At 44.9% G+C, this 24422-nt stretch overlaps 1 protein-coding gene across 2 annotated transcripts in view; it reads left to right on the plus strand.

The window, feature by feature from the left end:
- The first annotated feature begins 1822 nt into the window (after nt 1–1822).
- PRDM11 (PR/SET domain 11) overlaps nt 1823–24422 on the plus strand; it is a 41767-nt gene continuing 19167 nt past the window's right edge. For both annotated transcript variants that reach the window (XM_083576349.1, XM_083576350.1), the window contains exons 1-5: nt 1823–1946; nt 14574–14671; nt 15778–15881; nt 18622–18884; nt 20130–20197. In XM_083576349.1, the coding sequence (XP_083432475.1) occupies nt 14577–14671; nt 15778–15881; nt 18622–18884; nt 20130–20197 (530 nt within the window). In that variant the 5' untranslated portion in view covers nt 1823–1946; nt 14574–14576. The remainder of the gene's footprint in view (nt 1947–14573; nt 14672–15777; nt 15882–18621; nt 18885–20129; nt 20198–24422) is intronic.

Consider the following 24422-nt stretch of genomic DNA (forward strand, 5'->3'; position numbering starts at 1 on the left):
TTTCAATAGCTATTAGCCTTTAGTACCCAAATCAAACCTCTATGTCCAGTATGTTCATAGGTTATATATACATCTCTGAGTACTGGATACATTGTTGCCAAACAGATAATGTCCACTCTGTTCACCTGATGCTTCTGAGCATCCAGAGGTCAATGGCAGGCTGTGCCAAAAGAATCAAATGAATTGTGGCCTGGTTCAGCTGTGCAATGCATATGCTCTCAGTAAATCTTCCCCAGAAAAGTCATTTTAAAACTCAAGTTGTTTTTCCCCCAGCCCCTTTCCCCTGTATGACTTCTAATCCACTGAACAGATAATTCAGATAAATCAGTACTATGTGGCATCAATATGCTCTTTTAACTAATTACTATTGATCATTTCAGCACAAGAGGCATGGCACACCTGCAAGTCCCACAAGTGATGTTTTTGCTTTCATGTGATAAATGCTATTAAATAAACCTTATTACTAAACAGGAGTCTCCCTGCAAATGCTTAAAACGCGAAGAATGGTGAGTTCTTTGCAGATAGTTCACTGCAGACTGACGGTTCAAACTCTGAAGGCTGGTTTAAAAGCAGAGATCCTGTACATAGCAGGCTACGTTATAACGCTGGTGCACGTAGTTTAGTATTGGCTACAATATACAGTACTAAGTAGCAGCAACTCTCCAGGATTTTATTCGGAAGTCCTATTAGGTTCACTGGGATTTCCCGCACGTATAGGATAGCAGGCTTACATGCACGTCAAAGCCAGTTGGACGGGACCTGCTTCATTAGAATAGAGACGTCAGTGTTTAAATCGCTGCACGTTACGCATAGCATTACTAATATAACGGAGCTTCTACAGGCTCCTTTGCTTTCCTTTTCAGAAAGGTCATCATAGGATCAAAATCAAAACGGGATAGGCCAAACAAAACAGTTGCGATTGTAAGGTCGGCAGGTTAAAAGGAGAAAAAACCGCCACCAGTAATGGGAACAGAATAAACTGCCACCTTGTCCGTTTATCTCAATTACTCCTACTCCCGGGTAAACATGCATTGGATCGGGCCGCGATCCTTTACAGTAGAGGAAATCCTTTTTGGGTAGCGGGTCGAGATTTGGGTGCAGGAAGATACTTCCCAGTAAACTTGCATGGGACGCTATCCGCATTTACAGCAGAGTAAGTCCCTTCCGAACCCCAGGAGCGCGACTTCCGAAGAAACACGCAAAGGATCGGGCTGCTGCAATGTCAAAAAAGAGGCAACGCTGGTCAGGCGGCCGTCAACTTTTCTCTGCTTTGGGGGGGTGGGCTGCAAAGAGCGAGCGCGCAATGCTGCAGAAGAGAAAGAGGGGAAAGGAAAGCCCGCACAAAATGCGAGCGCAGGTTGCTGCTCGGCTCGCGTTGCATTTGCCGCGGACGCTGCTCTGCTTCGGGGGAGGACTCGCGCGGCTGCGGCTGCTGCAGGCATCGGAGGAGCATGGCGGGGGTGTTTGGCTGCCAGGCGGGCTGGCGAGCGAAGGAGAGAAGCGAGGGGGGCGGGCGGGCGAGCGAGGCGGCATTTCGGGGCGTGCGTGCCTGTGTGCTGGGCTCCCCCAGCAGCGGCGAGGAGGCCGGGCCTCGACGCCAGCCAGCCCGCGTCGCTTCCCTCCTCCTCCTCCCGGTTCGGGGGGTCCCCGGGCTCGGCCCCCGAACGCCCCTCTCTTCCGTTCGCCATGTCATTTCCTGTGCTAATAAGATGGTGGTCACGGCCGGGAGGGAGGGAGCCGCCGCCGCCGCCTCCTTCTCCGCCGCCAAGCCCGGCCCGCCCGGGGGACCCGTCCTCGCCTGGGACTAGCGCGCCAGGCTGGGCTGGCCGGGCCGGCGCCGAAGGAGGGGGACGGCGACGAGGCAGCGGGCGCCGCGGAGGGCCGCCGCCGCCGCGGGCAGAGCCGGGCTGCCCCCAGACGACGAGCCAGGGCCCCGCAGCGACGAGGTGAGTCAGCCCTTCGGTAGCCAAGGTGGCCACGGAAAATGGCTGCGGAGCGAGCGAGGGGAGGGCAGCGGGCGGGCGGGCGCCGGCCGGGGGAGCCGCGGACGGAGCGCTCGCCGAGGAAGGGGGCGACTGTGGAGGGGGGGGCGCCTCTTTGCACAACGCTCGCCCGAGGGCGCGGCTGGGCGGGCAGGTAAGTAAGTAGCCGCCTCGCTTCCCTCTCCCCCCCTCCTCCTTCTCTGTTGGGGCGAGCGCTGAGCTCGGCCCCTTCCTCTCTCCCTCCCTCCCCTTCCAGCGCCTCCTTCTCTTCCCTGCCTGCCTGCCCGCTCGCTCTTTTTTCTTTCCCTCCACCCCTCCCCGTTTCATTAAATCTGGTGAGTGACGCGGCCGCGGCCCAATGGGCGGTCGCAGAGAACGGCGAGCGTTCGGGGATGGAACGTAGGGGCGGGCCGCCAAAGAACGGAGTGACTTTGGAAGCGCCGTCGCGGGGAAGGAGGAGGGGAGGCCAGGCAGGCAGGCGGGAGGGTCGCGTCTGTGTCTTCTTGCCTTCCGTTCTTTTCTCCCTGTGCAAGGGAACGGAGGGAGAGGCCGCGCGGCCGTAACCGGTTGCAGCTTAAGCTTGCCGTGCAACAACATGCACGGGGGGGGGGGGGAGAAATCGGCGCAGCGGTCACGAGGGCGTTGCACCGGGAGGCCTGTCTTTGGGATGGGGCCGGGCGGACGCGTGGGACTGGAAGGGGCTCCGAGGGAGGGTGGCTGCGCGACTTGTACCTATGAGCGCTTGGTGCGGGTACGTGGACGACAGGGAGGTATATGGACGTTTGGTTTGCAGGACGCATCCACGATGCCTTTCCGGGCAGGAAGTAACCAGCAGTCGGCACTGCGTGGGTCCTCGTTTTTGCGTGCTTTCCTGCTCCCCTAGAGAAGGGTGCGGTGGATGTTGCAAACCTATTCTTCAGCTATACAGATATCTCCCCAACACAAATGATCAGAAACTGATCTCTCTCTCCCCCACCCCGACAAATGATCAGAAACGGGGGCAAGTCCACAGGTTTTTTAGCTTAGTGAAAAAAGCAAGTGGGTGAGGGGAACATAAAAGAGGTGGGTAAAATGATGTATGGTCCCTGTAAATTCCTATAAATTCTGATCGTTGTTTTTACAAAAGACCTTTTGCTTAATTACTTGTGGTCCCCAATCTAAGGAATAATGATTACTAGACATCATTTCATATCTGTAATGATTTAATAATTTTGGCATGTATGCTTTGACACAACTTTGTTAATCTATTCAGAAACGTTTATCTGTGTGTTCATTGCTGTTTTGCTTTTGTTTTTAACTATATAATTGTTGCACGTCATATGCTGTAATGTAAACAAAGATACATCAATGCAACCCTGTTTAAAGATGAAAATGAATAAAACTAAGTTAGAAAAAAATGATGTCTTGTGTGGTGAAAACGAGTAGAGAGAAGCGTCTCAAAACCTAGGGAAGCTGAATGATTGCAGATTCAGGGCATACAAAGGAAAGAATTTCTTCACACAACATGTAAATTAGGCTTCACCTGCATTGTAAATCTATAGCACTTGCATAGGACTTGATCCGTTCAGCCTTCTCTTAAAGAATCCTGGGAACTATAGTTTGTTGAGAGTGCTCAGTGCTGTTGGGAGACCTGTTTCCCCTCAGAGCTACAATTTCCCAAGTTCCCTGGGAAGAGTGATTGGTTCTTAAATCCTAGGAATTGTAGCTTCATGAGGGGAATAGGGTGTTTCCCAGAGGACTCCTAACAAACTACAGTTCCTGGGATCTTGTGCGGGGTGTGTGGAGAGAAACATGACTGTTTAAAGTGCTTTAAATGTATACTGCAGATGGGGCCTCAAACTGTGGAATCTGGCTGTGATGGCTCTGAAATGGAATTAGGTGAAATCATGAAGGATAAGTCTCAATGGCTACTAGTCAAGATGACTTCTACCTCCAGGATCAGACACAGCATGCCCCTGAATACCAGTTGCTAAGGAGAAACAGCAGGAGAGGGCAATTGTGCTTGTGTCCTGCTTTGGGCCTCTCAAATGCATCTGGTTTGCTCTTCTGAGAACAGAACGCTGGACCAGATAAGCATTTGGTTTGATCCAGCAAGGCTCTTTGCTTGATTCCTTTTCATTGGTTATAATAAGGATATCCATATTGGTCCAGGTCAACTTTATGCTGCTGAAGTGATTCTTCCTTTATGACCCATACTGTAGTTTAAACAAATCTTCATCAGACTGACTACTTGAGTATAAGCCACACTGGAAAAGGGTGTGCATAGAACTGTAGCCCCGGAAGGAGTTGAAATACTGTATAAAGGACAGATCCAAAAATGAAGTACACATGTAGCCCTAAGTAGTTGGATGAACTTGTCTGACTATGATGTGTGTGTGAATAAATTAGCAATACCAGCTATATGGAAAGGGAATATACATGCTTAAGTTAGAATTAATTCTGTATTGGTGGTCAAGGAATTTGATTTATCCAGATTTGCAGAGAAAATGTGGCAACCAGAATTGAATTTTTTTGTTCTGTGCTTGCTCAGACATACTCTCCATCATTTTTTAGGTTACATTTGTGCAGTAAATGCAAATCATCCTAACACTAAACAAATATTTACTATGTTTTTGACACTTTCTGGTTGAATTCTAGAATTAAGTTGATAGCTTGTTGGTTCATATTTGAAGTAAAAATAATAGTTAAGCATGCTACCATTTGCCATCTGTAGTGTAGTATGAAAATACATGCAATGGCATATGAAGAAGTGAATTGCTATTTGGCATGGAATGCTTATTTATTAGATGATTTTGAGGGATTTTGTGTTAAGGCTGTTGCAGAAGAAACAAGATCAGCATGTTTCATGTTGCAGTGATAAATACTTGGGAGACTGATTTTTATTCATTGTTTAATAAGGTTGTGATCCTGGTCAGTTTACCCTCCCAGAACAAATCCCAAATAAAGCGTTTGAGTAGTGGGAGCTTTTTGGCTCCTAGCTGGGGTGGATGGGTGAGCAGTTCTATCCTAGTTGTGTATTTTCCACCCCACTCACTTCTCCATCTATATATAATCTCTGTGGGTGGGAAGGTGGTTGAGTGAGTGGTCTCTCTTGGCAGCTTAATCTACACCTAGACACCAGTTCTCTGCACTGAGGATCTGTCTTATAAACTGAGCATGACACTGAGAGCCCTGCTGGATCACCAATATTCTGTTCTCTCAGTGGTTGACCAGGTGCCTAAGAGACCTGAGTGCAACAGCGCTCTTCCCACTTGCGATTCCCAGCAGTTGCTATTCAGAGGCACACTTCCTCTGAAATTGTAGGTAGAACATAGCCATCATGGCCAGCCTCATTTGTCTGACATTGAGACTGCCATAATCTCAGTCAGATTAGAGATTAATAAAGAGAACTGTACCCAATCAATCTTGTTAATCTTTCTATGGTCTTTGATAGTGTTGATCATGGTATGTTAGTAAATGGACTGTGGGACATTGTTACAGTTTGTGGATGATAAAGCCCTTCGTGTACGGTGTAAAACTTGAAATTAGCATTTCTGACCAACTGATGGGACAGTAGCCAACTACTGTGTCCTGTTATAGCAAAGCCAGGATTTATACTTTTGCATCTGGAGTTCTCTTTCTTTCATTTAAGCCCCATACCCTCTCCAAATCTGCTCCAGAGGATTGGGGGAACCATGAACAGATTTAGGGGGCAGGTAGGGGAGGAGACGAGCTGATTGTATTGTGCAAGCAGGAATCTGTGCACTGACAGAACATTCATATACTGTAGTACTATGCTGGATATATTCTTTAGTGTCTGTTGCAGAATGCAGTCTTAAAATATGGAAAGTTGCCATTGGTCTGCTTCTGGCAAGTCATGAATGTGTCCTCCAGTTTCACTAAGCCAAGTGGGACAGATTGTGCAGGGTCTCGTGTCTCTGCTGAGGCTGTGTCAATAGACTACTGAGCCTCTTGGGCTTGCCAATCAAGGTCGGCGGTTCAATTCCCTGTGACAGGGTGAGCTCCCATTGCTCTGTCCCAGCTGCTGCCAACCTAGCAGTTCAAGAGCTTACCAGTGTGAGTGGATAAATAGGTACCACTGTGGTAGGAAGGTAAATGGTGTTTCCATGCACTCTGGTTTCCATCACAGTGTTCTGTTGCGCCAGAAGCAGTTTAGTCATGCTGGCCACATGACCCAGAAAACTGTCTGTGGACAAACGCCAGCTCCCTCGGCCTGAAGCGAGATGAGCGCCACAACCCCATAGTCGCCTTTGACTGGACTTGACTGTCCAGGGGTCCTATACCTTTACCTGTGCGTTTCAAAGTAGCAGAGAAGAGGAAGTGTTGGCTATTTAAATCCTAGACACTTTTGCTATTGCTTACTTTACTTTTTCCACTTAATTCAGTAACAATCACATAGTGTCTCCAGATGTGTCTTTAATTTAGGGCTGGGCGATATCTGGTTTTCAACATTGCAATATACTACCAGCTAAACAACACAATATACCAATATATCATGATGTCTGAAATTAAAATGGAGCTGTGTTAGAGGCATTGGCTAGTTTCACAGTTTTCCCCACATTGTGATTTTTGAATGATTCACAATATATTGCCAGGTCAAAAATTATAAAACTGATATCATGATATGGACTTCAAACCAATTTTGGACAATATATTACCCAGCCCTAACACACATCTTGGTTTGTGATATATTGTCAGGTCAAATCAATATAACGATATGGACTTCAAAACTGTTTTGGATGCCCAGGCCTATTAACCATTCTAGACCACTTTAGAACAGAAAAAGAAACTGACTGAGTGAGGCAGGTGTACTTGTTTGCTAAACTGCAGGTCTGAGATAGGTATGAGGTAAGAAGGCAGTGCAGGCAATTTCTGAAAAGATGTAGAGCAGGTCTGAACTGGAAAACACTAGTATAGTAATAGCTTTAATGTATTACACTCAACATGCAGTACTTACCTATAAAATAAATATACAAGAGAGCTGCCATCTGGCCAGTTTTAAACCAGTCTGACAGCTTTTCTTGGCATTTTAAACGTATGCTTAAGAGACACCCCCCCCCCCATTACAAGAGAAGAGAATGGTGGCAAGATCTGATAATTATAAATTACTGCATTGGCTGTTTTGAAGCATTTTTATGAAATTGACAGACAAAACAGTAAATTTGACCATCTCCTTTAGCTTCAGATGTGCCACCTTTCTTTGCACAGGGTTATAACAACTTGCTGGTGTTAAGCATAAATCGTTTTGCTATTAGTAGGGGAATATACACACAACTCTGTATACCAGAGATAGCATTCAGTTTCTGGTGCAGAGTCCTGTATTGTAATAAAAAGTGTGGAAAACTTGCTACTACAATGCATCCAGTGATTGCTATTACAGCTATATCCCACTATTCCTCCAAGGAGCTCCAAGTGGTGTGTGTAGTTGTTAGAACTAATTTAAACTTTTGAATTCTCACATGTAATCCATTTTTTTTTTAATCCAGTGACATTTTAAATGCATTTGGGGCCTCAGAACTTGTGGAAAACTTACATTGAAATAGGAAGTGCAATGAGAAAAATCTGGGGGCAAGGTTTTTCAATTCCAGAGGAAAAAAGCATTGTTAAAAAACATGATGTGCAAGAAGGGCCTCCGAAAGTGCTCAGTATGGGAAGGCCTCAGGGCATGGTCTGAAGGGGCTTGATGGTGGCCCCTGTGTGGAAACCAACTGTCAGGATCAAAGTTGCCTGCGAATGCATGCATGAATAGCCATGTGACCCTCTCTATTTGGAATATGTTTTCATAAAGCCACCCATACAGTGGTACCTCGGGTTAAGTACTTAACTCGTTCCGGAGGTCCGTTCTTAACCTGAAACTGTTCTTAACCTGAAGCACCACTTTAGCTAATGGGGCCTCCCACTGCTGCTGCACTGCCGGAGCACAATTTCTGTTCTCATCCTGAAGCATCTGTAACCCGAGGTACCACTGTACTTTTTAGTACTGTCATGCTATTGATTTATCTGATTTATCACTTGTATTTCTGTTTGATGCTTTTGCATCAAAGGCAGCCCTGGAGTTTCTTGATGGTTTGGGACTGACCAGTCCCAGCAATCTGCATGGTAGATTGCTAGCATGGGAACTCTGTGTGCACTGCCATTGGAGTTCCATGAAATAAGTGTGGGATATAAATGAGAACACAGCAAGATGTAGACTGCTTCAAAAGTAATTGGGGGAGTATAGCAAGAGACTTAGATCCTTGTTTTTCCACCCTGTTCCAGGCTCTGTTTTAACTGATTTGAGAGCAGGGAGCATTCCAATCAGATACCATATTGCTAATGTACTCTACAATGCATTTGTAGCATGATGGAGCTTCAATAAATATGATACTAAGGCACGAGGAAGGGGGTTGGCATGGTGCATTGTGCTTATTTGCAACCAACTACGGTATTTTGTTTCACATGGATGATGCTAACTACAAGTTGAGGGCTGAAAAACAGTATATCCATATAAGATCTAAACCAAATACTGCAAAAAGGCATCAATATTATTTTGATTGGAAGCTTTGCAGCAAGCCTCAAGGCCCATGTAATCATGGTTGCAGAATTAACCTAGTCTTCTTTATCCCGCTGTCTCCATAGCACTTCAGCTTATTGAATAGCTTGGATTCTCAGATACCCAGGACCTGAGTAAGACAGGACTCCTGTACGTTTAAAACCAGCAGATTCAGTTAAACCTAGAAATTTATGATCAGCACTGATTCCCTGTTGAGTGCATGGCAAGACTTTAGGTAGGGTGCCCAGTTAAGCAAGCAAGAAGCTTAGATAAAGCACTTGCAACTGGATTAACACCTGGAGCTGCAAAAGCTGCCCATCTCAGTCAGATGAGCCAGGCAGAAGAATGCTGCAAGAAGACCAACAAGGCTTTCTGAAGACACCAACGTTCTGTTAGTGCTACACGCCACCCCAAAAGATTCCAGGGGTACCAGGCGCACTTACCAGGGTCTCTATTTCCTTTTGGAAAAATCAGGCACAGCGGAGACTATGATGTCTTTATGACATATGCTTTATTTACACATATATACAACCTGAAGCCTAGGTAGAGGAGAATCCTAGCATTCCCCCCATTCCAGAGGGACTCCCTTGCTCTTCCTATAGATGCACATGGCAGGCTTGGCTTTAAAAGCAGAGAAATCAGCCATGCTCTGTGTCTCTTTGTTACAGCCCATCACATGGTGTCCTTGCTAGCTACCAGCAACATACAAACAAATATAAGTAACTGTTTGTGAGGTTTGGTTCATCAGTTGATTGCTGTGGTCTGTGATAACAGAAATATGACCCATGAGCTGGAATTAATAAACTTGCGTAACTTAGTCTGCAAAGTTACCCCTCCCCCCCCCACCTTTTTATTGACGCACTTGCTCATGTCTACCAATGTTATTTTTACAAGCCTGGTATAAATACTTTTGGGTTTGGTGCAGATCACTCTCATGTTCTTGGCACTGGCAAAGGCTTAAGAGAAAAGCAGAAAAGAAAACAACGTGTGTTCATTCACTTTAAGTATCATATAGAGCTGCACATGGGAATCTATAACAGAAATGTGTTGGGCATCAGGCTCCCCCACTGCCATTGCTGGTTGGTTCCTCATTGGAGACTGACTGACCTTTAAGCCTTTTTTATAGTAGCTGGAAGAGTTGATGAAATTGGGAGTTCTTATGCTGGGGAGCACCTCACTCCCCAAAGAGAGGTGCCTCCTCACACCCCCCCCCCACAGGGGCCTGGGAAGAGGATGCCCCCATCCTTAGTGGTGAATGTGAGGCTAGCACCTTAGGAGGCCGCATTGGCAGCAGTGGGTGCCGCTGGGCCTGCATGACTAAAAGGCTCCCCTTTGGCACTGGGCACTCAGCTCCCAGGCAGGCCTTGCACACAGCAAGCACAAGAAAGACCAGTGTACTGCCTGCCTGCCTGCCCAGCCTCCTGTTTCCCCATCCATTCCCAACAGCAAGGGCTGTGGGGCTGGGCTCCCTCGCTCACTTGCTTGCTTACTCCGAGGCTGTCTTAGCTCCTGGCAACCAGCACGCCCTGGCCAGCCCAAGAAGCACCATTCACCTGGGGAACGTGTAGCCAGGGCTGCTGCAACAAACAGCTGTGCAAGCCTTTGGGAGGCAGACATGAGAGGGCAGCAAAGGGAGGAAGGAAGGAAAGAGGGATGGAGGCCAGTGTTGCCCACGGCACCCCTGACCATCATTCAAGGCACCCCAGGGTGCCACAACACACTGGTTGAAAACTACACCAAGGGTTTGAGACTCATCGGCTAACCTCACCTGGTTTACCTCTCTCTGACACCTGCAAGGCCTAGCAATAATTTCTCCTTGAAGGTGGTGAGCAAAAATGATTCAACACCCTTTAGGTTCCAGTAGCAATTTACCCCTTTTTGTTGAGTAATATTTAGGTCTTGAGGTATGTATTGTTTGTAATAAATTTATTTATGACAGCCCAAACAGGAATATGATACCAAAAAGAATAATTAACAAAAGTTCAACAAGTTGCAGGAATCGAGACATCAGTGTTTTAAATGAGCTTGAGAGAGGAGGACATAACTGTTTGGCAGGCCTTTCCGGAAAAGATACATTTATAGATACTGGAACGGGAAAGATTTTGTTCCTGTATTAGACCATACCTTCAGTGTTACATAAACTATTCTGTTAAGTTCTCGGTAAACTAAATGTATGGCTTACCTTTTTAAAAGGTGGCTTTTCTCTGCATAGCTATTTTTGGAATATAGTTTACCTTTGCTTCAGTTCAATGAAGGTTTGTTTTGAATATATTCCATGCAATCTCTCCTCTAAAATCTGGCACCAGATTCAGGGTTTTCTGATAAGACCAGAATTGGCAGCGGAGGCATTGGGGAGCAAGGTGGAGGAAGAGGGCTTGGCTTTTTAAAATGGAAACCTTGTGTGTGGCTGTATTCAGTGTTCTCACTAGTTTCGAAATGTCCTTTGGAAGAGTTTCAAGAGCCTTTTCTACCTTGAATTGTTTGTGCCAAAGCTTGTATCCGCAAGAAGCGTTGCTGTTTGGAATGGAAGATGTCAGAAGAGACCCCTCCCTCCAGAAGCTATTGCATGCACGGAATGCTTCTTTTTCTTTATATCGCTATTTCCTTCCACTGCTGCCGCATTGCATTTCATGCATCTAGCATGAATTCCGTAGTTATTTTTCTTTTAAAAAATGTTTCATAGAATCATAGCATTCTGGATTTGGAAGGGACCCTGAGGATCATCTAGTCCAACCCACTGCAATGCAGGAATATGCTGCTGTTCCATATAGGGATCAAACCTTCAACCTTGGCATTATCAGTGCCACACTCTAACCAACTGAGCTGCCAATGGTGAATTTTATTATTTCAGGTGGCAAGTGAATACATATTTGCGTGTTTTTTGATATTGGGTTACCTTGGAGCATTCAGATAAGCTGCTGTCCACAGGGCTTAGGGGTACTTCTTGTGGGTTGGACGTCATACTCATCTGCAACAAATCTCAAGCCCTGTGAATAATGGGTGCTGGACACTCCAGACAGGCAAAGATTGTTGTCTGAAGTAATTAACCATAACATGAAGACAGAAGTGCTTTTGGTGGTAGGGTGGAAAGAGAAAAGCCTCTTTTGACCTCCCTGCACAGCAGTATTTATCATTTTTTCAGTCTGTGTGAGAGTCCTAGAGGCCGGAAGGCCTCTACTGGGCTGGAGAGGCGACATGGCTACTATGTGTTTCTGCAAACTATTGATGTATTCCTGGCTGCTACTGGAAATCATTCCAAGATTGATTCAAGTTTCTGAGTGTCATAGGAGGGGGACCCAGATGCTTTACAAAAAGAGAGGTCTGTGTGTAGATATATATGGCTGACTTTGCCAGGATCTGCCCTTTCTCGGAGAATCTGTACAAGCTCCTCACTTTTACATTTACTATTTGCTGCATTTTCTTCCCACTCTTACTCCAAGGCGCTCTGGGCATTGTGCATGGTTGTCCTCCCTGCTTTCCTACATCAAAGGGTTGCTGTGTATCTCTTTTATGAGATACAGAGAGGAACGTAGGAGCTGCCTTATACCGAATCTGGTCCAGAATGGCAGCAGCTGTCCCAAGATTTCTGAGAGAAGTCTTTTCCAGCCCTGCTTGCAGATGGCATTATTTTAGTTTCTTTATTTTTTCAGTTTCAAAAACCACTTATAGCACACAATCCGTATATAACCCCACCCCCCAAGAAACACCCATTGCATATACAAAGTAAAGGATACAGCCAGACATTAAGCAAGGTTGTCAGGCAGGTTAGGGTTGCTTATAGCAGTGAAGGTCTCCTACTCTCCATCTTAACAGGTTGTCCCAGAGTGAGCCATGGGTAGCTGGTGGCAATTGTCCTTTGTGGTGTACTGAATAAGAATGTACCATGCGATTTCAAAATCAAATTTGGTCTTTGTGTTCCTGAATGCTGTAAGATGGCAGAGTTTGAACCTTGAATCTTTTGCACACAAAACTCTGTTCTTACTACTGACCTGTGGACCTTCTTCAAGGTCACCCAGTAAGCTACGTGTCTTAGTGGGGTTTTGAACCTGCGTTTCCCAAGCGCCTGTGACAGGAAGGAGTTGTTGAGAGTTTTGTTAAACAGTACCTTTTTCTGCTTTTTTGTGAAAACAAAGGAATGATAGGTATAATTTTCAGAGCTGCTTTGTCTTCATATGTGTGCACTTCAGTTAAATTCTTGCTGTATGGAAAGCAAGCAAGCAAGAAGAAAAATAGCACTCAAGAATTCAGCATGGGAATCTGACTTACTTAATTTTATTTTTGGCCAATTTGATGCTAGAAGGAATTTAGACTGGGGAATGTGGGTCAAAATGACCCTGTGCTGGTGCAAGCTGTCCAAAGGGAGCTGTCCAAAAGAAGCTCCAACCGTGTAGATTTACCAGCTCTAAAAAACCATCAGTTGTACTATGAGATGTTTATCTACTAATGACTTAACCAAAAAAGCACAATGGAGGGAAGGGAGGCAAATATTTTGCCTTTGCTCTTTTATAGAAAAGAGTTCTTGGCTTTCTTCATTTTTTAAAATAAGTGATGTTTCTAAACTGCAGTGCTGTTAGAAATCCAACATTACTAAGCACGTGAGGCCCTTTTTTTGACATTAGCAGGCAAGAGCTGCCACACTGTGGCTCTTTTGAGAAGGCAACCCAGTAGTGTTAGAACCTGAAGGCTGCAGTTGCAGGGGACAAATCCACATTGCTGCACCATTTCATGCTGGTGTTTGCATTCATGGAAACAGGATGGAGCTACAACCGTAACTTCCAATGACTGTGGCCTTTCAGTGTTACCTAGCGGCACGGGAAAGGGCCATACTCCTGTGTCACCCATGCTACTCAAGGTAATCTCAGAAGTACCTGAACAAAAGATGAAACTGATGCCAATGTGTTATTGCATTGTGCTTACTCCATTCCCATCCTGATGTCATTGTATTGAGGGTAAAACTTCAAATTGGAAGTAGAATGATATGTAAGAACAAGCTGAATTGGCAGTTATTTTATATCTTTTAAGGGCAGATCAACAAGGCAGAGTTCATAGCTGTTTCCAGCATCACATATTTAATGTGCATATTGTAGTAAGTCCCTGTCTCTCTGCAAAGTTGCCTGTTCAGAAGTGAAGCAACCATGTGTTCAGCTCTTCAAGTGATGCTTGCATGTGTTTGTATTTTCAAAATAAAACATCGTGAGTTATCAAAAGTTGTGTTTCTTTGTACCTCCCTGCCGAGTCACTGATACATAAGAGCACATGAGGGACAGGTATTTTTTTATACATTTATTTGCTGTTTTCAAAGGATTTTTTATCTTGTCTCAGCATAAAGCTATGCAGGCAACTGCAATATTTAAAAATAGATGGCAGTTGAAAAACCTCAGTTGAAACTCGTAAGATGACAGCAGAATTAAAATGTCCATTAAAGCCAAGGCAGAGGTCAAATCACCCATTATGAGCAAAGATAATGATGATGATGAACATAATGATAATAGTTATATTATTTATACCCTGCCCACCTAGCTGGATTGCCCCAACCACCATAAAACATCAAACATTAAAAACCTCCAGAGACAGGGCTAAAAGTTGTATAGTTATTTATCTCCTTGACATCCGATGGGAGGGCGTTCCTTCCTTTGCCATGTGGCTAAAAACTGAGATTAGGTGCAAGTTGAGTTGGGGGAAATATTTCACTGTCAGGGCGATGCCACTGACAAATCCCAGGTGACAATCCACTTGAAGTAGACCTATTGAAATCAATGGTCTTAGGTCTGCTGCAAGTAGGATTAACATTGGATATCACACTATCTCTGGTCACCACGGCCTCTCCTCTGAAGCTGATGACACCTGGAATAGAGCCTCGGAGGAAGATCATAGAAAAGGTTCATATGAACCGTTCATATGTCCTCAGGCCATGGAACAGGAGTGCCTGGGAAACTGTTTGGGAACTCGGTTGAAATATCCAGTGCCACCCTGAGAAGGACAACCCTGAAAGGGGACCTAGAAATCTGGAAAGTGAACAGAATTATTTACCCTTCTCTCCATCTTTGAATTTCTTACAGAACATGAGTGAAAAACTGAACGATTGTTTGGGGGAAATGGTAACTATCAAGACGGAACCCTGCTCTCCATGCCAGGAAGACGAATATGGGCAAATCTGGTAAGGAGATTTCAAGCCAACTCTGTGGAAACCCCTTTCCATATTGATATGCTTGCGAAGGAGCACCTTTGCATCTTCCATGGGCTGTGTGCCTGCTAAAAACATTTTTGTTTGGACAAAGCCTATCCAGATATTTAGAATGTTGATGCATGTTTTAATCTGTTTTTCGTTCTTTGAATTTTTTGAATTGTTATTTATTTATTTACTGTTGATTTTTTTAAATAAAAAAATATATAGACCGCTTTGAGGTGTTTTGGGGTTGTTGTTGTTGTTGCTGTTTTACTATCAAGAGATGCATAGGTTTTATAAAATGAAAAATTAAATGGGCCATCACCCCAAAACACCAAAGTCCCTTGTACCTGTGCATCATGGTTTTGCCCCAGGAGAAATGTCAAGCTTCATAGGAACACGGTTTTAAAAACACTACTCCTCCATGATTCATGTTTCACCTATAAGCAAGAGCGTTTTAATATGTTTGCATTGTGACTAGAGCTGACAGCACAGCTAAATTCCTGCATTACAGGGGGTTGGACCTGTGTGGTCCATTTCCAACTATACAGTTCTATGCTTCTATGATCTAGGACTGTGCAAGCAGTGGATCCCAGGGCGACACAGCGTTCTGGATCACCATTTGAGGAGCCACATCCTTATCGCTCTGCTTAAGACTGTAGGAGCATGGTGTAGTGCTGTAATTCACAATAAGCGCATGCTTACAAATTGAAACTTCTGTTTTTAATATCATGAAAGTGTTTTAATGCTTGTAGCTTATCACCCTCAATGTTTTTTCTTTGCCATAAAAGGCAGCATTTACTCATTGTGTTTACTCCCCCACCCCGCCCCCCAAAAAGTGCTTGCTGTAGTGATTTGATGGTATTACTAATACATGATTTGATGGTATGCTCAATAGAAGCCTGGGAAAGCCAGTACATCTGTTGAGTAAAGTAATACAGAAAGCAATAGAGAGGCATTAATTATGGAGAGTCCGAAAGCTGATGTTTATTTTTTGTCTGGATGTTGATAAGAAATACACATGCTCTCTTAAACATTTTTTCTCAACCCCTTCCCAAATGTATCTCACACTTGTGTTCTCTTCCTTTCTCATCAAGTTCTGGAAAGGTTGACTCCCAGTCCATGAACGTAGAGCATAAAAAACTGAAAGGAAAGCAAGATTTGATCATGTCCAAGAGTTTTCAGCAAGTAGATTTCTGGTGTAAGTATCTCACTGGTGAACAAAATGAATTGTTGTATCATTTCCCCCCTTAAGCCTTCAGAAGGAGAAAGTTGTCTGTTGCAACCCCACCTGCTAAGTCGGAAGAGCTAAGAGAGCCCTTCTTTTTCAGTGCTCCTTGTGTACTGGAGACAGTTTTAAGCATATGCAGGCATGTGCCGTGATTCAGACTGGTCCGTGGCATCAGCTGACATGTAAATAAGGCTAGCGGTCAGAGGCTCCAGAATGGAGATTGAGCAGAACCATTGATAGGCAGACACACTGGCATAGATTCAGATACCAGAGACAAGAATCCTGCCTCCTTTGTGCCCTAGTTTGTCTGGCATAATCCTCAGATCTTATTTATTTATTTCAAATTAAATTTCTATCCCACCTTTCCTCCCCAAGAGGCATAGGATGGCAAACAACTGGACAGCAGAACAATACCGTTTTGTTTCTTATAGAAGATTTGTGTTACACAGCGGAGAAATGCCTCCTGTCCTCTGCTACATGTAACACTAGCCGACATGAATAGAAATATGCTCTTAATCTTTCTAGGGAACAGCAGAGCCCAACCGTGAAGGAGCTAAATATACTTTATCAGGAGGGACATAACTCAATAATGTAGCTAGCTTTTATTTTAATTTGCAGAAGAGCTTTATTCTTGGTCCTGTTCCCAACATCACAGTTTCTCGGGGGATGTCATGGTGGATCCTTGGCAGGGATGCTGCAAAACTTTGGTTACTTGTCATTTTTGCTTTTGCTTTAAATGTGTACATTTCAAGTGCCTGAAATATGTAGTCTATACTGGCTGAATAATGAAAAGCAAGAGGGTACATTCACCCTGCCAGAGAATTATTTACTAGTCTGAATTTCACAGACTCATATATTTGGAGGGGATCTTATTGTGGTCCAGCTCCCTGCTTGACACAGGAAATCCAGCGCAAATGGCTGCCAATGCAGCAAGGGAGAGCCTACCCCTCTCCCAGGCAATTGGTTCCATTGTTAAAGTGCTCTTACTATTAAGAAATCACCACCCCCTTCACTTAACCCATTTCTCTGAAACTATACCTCTCCCTCCCCGCTCATTATTTGTACTCTTGACTTTTATGCTTAGAGGAAGTGAAGTGACATTGGCTTGGTTGCTGGTCAGTTTGGCTGACTATGGGACGCGGGTGGCACTGTGGGTTAAACCACAGAGTCTGGGGCTTGCCGATCAGAAGGTCGGCGGTTCAAATCCCTGCGACGGGGTGAGCTCCCCTTGCTTGGTCCCAGTTACTGCCAACCTAGCAGTTCGAAAGCATCTCAAAGTGCAAGTAGATAAATAGGTACTGCTCTGGCGGGAAGGTAAACGGCGTTTCTGTGCGCTGCTCTGGTTCGCCAGAAGCAGCTTAGTCATGCTGGCCACATGACCCGGAAGCTGTATGTCGGCTCCCTTGGCCAGTAAAGCGAGATGAGCTCCGCAACCCCAGAGTCGTCCGCGACTCGACCTAATGGTCGGGGCACCTTTACTTTACCTTGGCTGACTATATTTTGCCCACCTACATCTGGGAGGAGAAGCATAACGAATCCTCTCAAAGGGAAATAAATTCCCCCTTTAACCGAAGACATCCATTTCACCCTAGATTCCGTCTCTCTAATTGTGGCAACCATTAAAAAAATTTTCCCCGGGGAAATTCTAACGGTATTGAAAGCCAGTGACTTGGGGCCAAGGGTTACCATGCCCTCTGCAATCTCCCCTGCTCACCGGCATGGGTTTCTGAGCAGTTGCAGGATTGTGTTGTGGGCCTCTACACTACGATAAACTGCAATGCATGAAGTTTTAAAGGGAATGTTACCTAGGAAGTGGTTATGTGTATCTGCTCCTGGAAAGGAAAGGCTATGGGGAATGCATTACCTCATCCAGCAAGCAGCAAGTGCCACATTTTACAAAATCTTCTGGTGCCAAGGGCCCCTGCAGGCAGCCACAGATGAAGGCGTGCTCCCCTCTTTCTGCCCCAACCCTTGGTAAGGAGAGCTGATGTAGCTCACCCTCAAAGCGGTGTCTCTCTGGTGTTGGCTAAAGCTGGAGGCCCAAGCAGATGAATTTGGTCTGGATTACAGTGGGGCCAATTCGTGGGCAAAAATTATAAATGCTGCTTTGCAACAGGGGGTGGATTAGAAGGTGTTTTATTATTTTCCCCTGTATGATTCTGTGAATTATGCCTTCTTGGAAAACCTTTACAGTGGTACTTTGGTTTTCAAACAGAATGCGTTCCAGGAGTCCATTTGACTCCCGGAACCATTTGAAAACCAAAGCGCGGCTTCCGATTGGCCACAGAAGCCGCGCTGGACATTTGGCTTCTGAAAATCGTTCGAAAACTGGAACACTCACTTCCGGGTTTTGATCGTTCGGGAGCCGATTTGTTCGGGAGCCAAGGTGTTCGGCTTCCAAGGTATGGCTGTACTTTTCTATGTTAACATCAGGGCTGAGCTAAAATTACTTTGCCAGCTGTCAAGGACAGGGACAGTCAGGGACTGCGCACTCACCTCTTCCCAAGTCTCTGGACAGCATAGGTTCTTCAAGGCTGAGAACTGCTTTCACAAAGCAGTCTGCAAAACTTCCCAAAGCTTAGAAATTTGATGAGAAGTTCTACCTCGCCAACAAGTTTGATGTGACCATCAGAACCTACGAAAAATAGTTGCATCTCTTTGACAGTATTCCATGGCCCAGAGTAAAATCTTCTTTCCTCTTGCCCTACAGTCTGTGAGTCCTGCCAGGAGTATTTTGTGGATGAATGTCCAAACCATGGCCCGCCCGTCTTCGTGTCGGATGCTCCAGTCCCCATCGGCATCCCTGACCGAGCTGCTATGACTATTCCACCTGGCATGGAAGTGGTGAAAGAGCCCAGTGGAGAGCGGGATGTACGCTGTGTGAACGAAGTTATCCCAAAAGGTCGTATTTTTGGACCATATGAAGGGAAGCTCTCCAGTCAGGATAAATCTGCAGGATTCTTCTCTTGGCTGGTAAGTATCTCAGTGGTGTGGCTGTGGAGGAACCATTGAGTTCAGTTCTTCAAAACTTGAGCTAAGAAAATATGTTCCCGTGGCTCAGTCACAAAAGGAGCACTTCCTGCTTGCAGCCAGGTTTAAAGTGCAGACTAGAATGGAATACAGCTGTACCTTGCTTTTCACAACTTACCGTATTTTTCGCTCCATAAGGTGCACCTGACCATAGGGTGCGCACCTAGTTTTCAGAGGGCGAAATCAAGGGAAAAAATATTATCCCCCCCCCAGCTCAGGGAGCAGCCTGTCCGCTACTCTTTGGGGGGGGACAGGGTCCCCCCCCCCGCCCCAAAGAGCAGCTCAGGGAGATCTTCTTCTTCTCCCTGCTTCTGCGGGAGGTGGGGGGAATTCCCCCACCTCCCACAGAAGCCCACAGGAGCCGCGCACCCTTCAAGGAGCGTGCGGCTCCTGCGGGCTTTTCTACGAGGAGGGAGAAGGGACTGAAGTGGCCAGTTAGTCCCTTCTCCCTCCTCGGGGAAAAGCCCCCAAGAGCGGTTTCGCTCTTTAAAGGGTGCACAGCTCCTGCGGGCTTTTCTACGAGGTGGGGGAATCCCCCCCCCCGCAAAAGCCCACGGGAGCTGCGCACCCTTTAAGGAGCGCACGGCTCCTGCAGGCTTTTCTACAAGTCAGTCCCTTCTCCCGCCTGGGGAAAAGCCCGCAAGAGCCGCAGGGGCTTTCCTCCCTGCCTCCCCCCTGCATTCGCTCCATAAGACGCACACACATTTCCCCTTACTTTTTAGGAGGGAAAAAGTGCGTCTTATGGAGCGAAAAATACAGTAGTTCCCGAATGTTTTGGTTCCCGAATGTCGCAAACCCAGAAGTAACTGTTCTAGTTTGCAAACTATTTTTGGAAACCGAATGTCCAACAGGGCTTCTGACTGGCTACAGGAGCTTTCTGCAGCCCATCAGAAGCCGCGATTTGGTTTTCGAACGTTTTGGAAGTTGGAACAGACTTCCAGAACAGATTCCATTTGACTTCCAAGGTATGACTGTACTAAAAGTCTAGAGCAAGATTTTTACTGTTGAAGCATCAGTCCCTTGGAAGCAAACAGTTCTTCTGTAGACTGTCTCCCAGTTCTCTCCCAAGCTAAATGGTAATACTGCCCAAGAAATAACTTAGAAGTGATGCTTAGAATTGAAAGTAAATTGCTACATATCTTTCTTCTGGTTGTGTATCCTCCTCCCTCACCTTTCCTCTCTCTCCAGATTGTTGATAAGAACAACCGCTACAAATCCATAGATGGGACTGATGAGACTACATCAAACTGGATGAGGTGAGTCTAGTTCTTGTCTATTTCACCTCCCACTTCCTCCCGTGGGATTTAAGGCCTAGGGGAGGAAGGCTGCATGTTACTTACATTCTTTGTGGTTAGTGCTTTGGAAATGACTGCTGCCTGCCTGAAGCTTTTGCTTTCTGATTTTATCACTCCGCATTCTGGCAAGAGACACACATTTCCGTTTTCTGATCTGCTTCGGCATTTGAGTCGTCAGGCTACATTTGCAGCAAAGAGAAGAACTTGGATCAACATTGACTCCTCCCAAAGTGGCTCATTGCTTCTTTATTATTCTTTATTATTTGCTTTTCTGTGTTTTTAACAAAATTTGTTGGTTTCCGGGGGTTGTTGGCAAATCAGGAAAAAGGAAATTCTCCCTAAGCCATCTTGTTTGGACTTGCTTGTTTATTGAAATTTGTTGTCTTCCTCGTTGGTTATAAAGGCACGATTGGAGAAATAGAATTCATTAGTGTGTTTGGTGCATCTGCAAAACTAGGAACACCCACAATACAGTGGTACCTCGGGTTAAGTACTTAATTTGTTCTGGAGGTCCGTACTGAACCTGAAACTTTTCTTAACCTGAAGCACCACTTTAGCTAATGGGGCCTCCTGCTGCTGCTGCACCACCGGAGCACAATTTTTGTTCTCATCCTGAAGCAAAGTTCTTAACCCGAGGTACTATTTCTGGGTTAGCAGAGTCTGTAACCTGAAGCGTATGTAACCCGAGGTACCACTGTATTTTTTTCTTATTGCCTGTCACTGACAGTTGTGATCTGTTTGTTCCTATTGCATTTTAAATTCGTTTTCCACTCTGCTCATGTAGCACAGAACAGGTTAACCTATTTTAAGGTGTTCCTGCTTTCTCATTCCCTAAAGGACAGCTTTTGAGAGAGACAGGTGTGTGTGTGTTTATGTTTGTCTGTGCTACTTACAAACCTGGCTCTATAGCAACAGAACTTAAAACACATTGAAGACACTAATAATGGTCTTGAATTTTCCTTTCTTTTTAAATCCATGCATATATTGTGTTTTCCCCTTCTATACGTTGGTTAGTTTGTGACTTAATTGTGTTATAGGTGAATCTAAATGAGGCCAAAGAATTACTAACCTAGCTGTGCAAAGCAATCCAGCTGGGAATTTAACAAGTTGATTATATACTTGAGGAAAAGAAAAGGGCAAGCCATCTAGATGTTATATGAGCATTACAAACAGTAGCCATAACACAGTGCTGCAGTGTGGAGCGCTTTTGTCCTACCCAGCCTTACCTTTTTCTGGGTAACTCCATTCCATTTCCCCCTACTTTTCTACACTCCCCCCCCCCCAAATAGACAGTCTTGTCAATGATCATATTCTGTCCTCATTGTGCTGCTTCTTGGGCAGCTGGTTGGCCACTGAACTAGATGGGTCTTTGTTGATCTTATGCTCTCATTTATCCCCACACCCAGTCTCCCAACATCAAGCGCCATGTGATTATTATTGGGTGCTTATAGTGCATCACCGTGACATCCAGGGATCACAGAACTGCAGAGCTGGAAGGGACATCTAGTCCAACTCCCTGCAATGCAGGAAATTGCAACAAATAAAATTATTATTAATAGTAGTAACAGAAGTATAATGCCCTGTAGATCTCAGAGTGGTTCATAACATAAAATTACAATATAAAAGAACTTGGATAGGTGAGCAGCCCTACCCACATGTCAAATATGACCTGCAAGGGGTAGGGGTGATAAGGATTTGGCTCGTTGACCACATCAGGTTCCCCACCCCTTCTATTGCTTGCAGAATTGCTTGCAGAATTCATAATCTATGGCAGCAGCTCTCTAGTCAGCAGCTCTTCCAGCCCTACCTGGAGATTGAACCGTGGCCCTTGCTCTACCATTGAGCTATTACTCTACCCCATTCCAAAGATTATTTCTGTACATGGTGGTTTTATGTGCTGCTGTTGTTAAACTTGCTCCCTGAAAGCTTAAAAAAATTTTTTTAAAGGCCTACCCAACAACCATTTACGTAATGGTTCCCGGCCTTGAATACTGCCAGCTAATTAGGTGTTGTGTCCTGTTTTGATTGTCCTGTAACTTGCTCCTGGTGGATCTCTTGCTCTTAAACTTAAAAAGAAAAGAACAGATGGATGAAACTCTAACTAGGGCAGTTAAGCCAATAAGAAGCTGTCTTGTACATTTTCTAAGGGAATTCCTTTATCCTAGTGTTCTGCTCATTCAATTTGCAGATGACACAGAAAGGAAAGCTGTAAAACACTCAAGGATAGTAGAGTGCATTGACGAAGCAGAGAAGAGAAGAGTGTTTATTAGAGTTGATTTTTCAGCTGAAAAAGATGTCATAACGCTAATACCCATTTGCAGCTTCAGGTGGCAGGCCTAGGTGTTGGACGGTCGAGGTGACCATGTCCTCTAGAAGACAGGAGAAGTCAGGGCGCCACCTGCACCTTGCTTCAAAAACCAGTCTGGTATTTTAAAATCCATTCGTAGGTTATGTGCAAACTCCTTTAAGTGTCATACGCATCAGTGTTGTCTGAACTTCGCTACAGAGTGTGAAGGCACTTTGACCCCCCTTCTTAGTTTGCTGCCCCGTCACTTTCGTGCTCTCAGATGTTCTCCTGTTGTAGCTGGCTATACTTTCCTCTCTTTCCTTTTGGGGATGCTTCTACCACCAAAGCTTATGGAAGGAGAGAGTGGACATACAGAAAGTGGAATCTCCACTGAGGCGGGAGAGAGGGCGCTCATATTCTCCGCAGCTGAGCCGCTCTGATTGAGGGTGGAGAAGTGCAGTGTGCTTCTTTTGCACTAGCAAAGGTGAACAAGAAGGCCACCCACTGCCTTTCAGCATCAGACCAGGGTGCAGTATTTCAGTGATCACCGCATGGAGCTACACCATTTGAGATGGTTCTCTTCCTAAGAATTGCTCAGATACGAGACAGTGGTGGCTAATCGTGTATCTTTCTGTTGTTGATTTTTGCTGCTATATTTTAGCTTGGTAATTTGTATTTAAATGATTGGATCGTTGCTGCTTTTATGTTTGTAAGCTGCTTTAAGCAACTCGTTTTGCAGGAAGTGGGGAGAAGGGTATACAGAATTTTAAAAATAAATAGAACAGTTATTTTATGGCTTGCACTGTGCAAGGGTGATCCAGAGTGCTGAAACCATAAAATAAGTGGAAACTATAGTTCTGACATAGCATACAGGGCCCTTTTAAAAACAGAAGCTAAGAGGGTCGGGTGCCCCCTGCCCTCCCCATGATTTATGTTGCAGTTCAGATATATTTTAAAGAAATATATAGCTTAAGAAAAATTTAATAACCAGACTGAGGCTGCAGTCCTAAGCACTAGGGAGTAATTCCCATTGAACTCTGCACAATGTGCTTCTGAATAACTAGGTTTAGGAGTGCAGTGTAAAACAAATGGTTATAGCTGAGATTTAGATTCAACAACATGCATAAAAGTTGTTCTTTAGACCAAATAGAGCACAGCAAGTTACCCAAGGCCACTAGAGCCAAAACATACGGATTGTATGAATAATTCACATGTGTTTATCCTATTCTTTCCGCTTTTGTATGTGATGAGCACCTTATGCTCCATAACATGGAGGAGGTTTTGCTTGTTTGTTTTGCTGAGTATTTGTCATGTGTGCATGGATGGGAAGTCTCAATTGGATCCATGGAGGAAAAAAAGGTACATATGTAGCATGCAAGGTCATAGGATATAGCAGAAATATCATTGGTACCTGCTAAATTTGTAGTTTGAGATGGTCCTGAGATAGCTGGTGGAAGTTCTGGTGTCAGCCTGCAACAAAAATCTTGCAAAACGTTTTAGGGTACGTGTTTGTATGTATAGAGGGAATGCTTTCTGCAGGAAAGTCCCTTCTCCCAAGCCAAGTTGTAGGTTTGGTTCCTCTTAGTATCCCACTCTTCATTTGTTTCTGCTTTGTCTCAGTCCCTGTTACTTATTAAAACCCACTGATGATATCTTCAGCAAATACAAAAGGGGGGGGGGAATTAATTGAGAGAAACTTAGTAAGACCCATTTTAGAGGTTCTTGAGTCACAATCGAATTGCTGGACTCAATGACCTCTCTTTTATAGAAGTAAATCCATGTAATTTGTTCTGTATCAAAGAATATGTGCTATATATTTTTTTTCTTTTGGAAGAATGATTGAACAGAGCCTCCAAATACCTGTTTTAAGTGGAAAGATTACATTAAAAAAAAAGAACA

The sequence above is a fragment of the Podarcis filfolensis genome (assembly GCF_964270895.1).
Source record: "Podarcis filfolensis genome assembly, chromosome: 1".
Lineage (NCBI taxonomy): Eukaryota > Metazoa > Chordata > Lepidosauria > Squamata > Lacertidae > Podarcis > Podarcis filfolensis.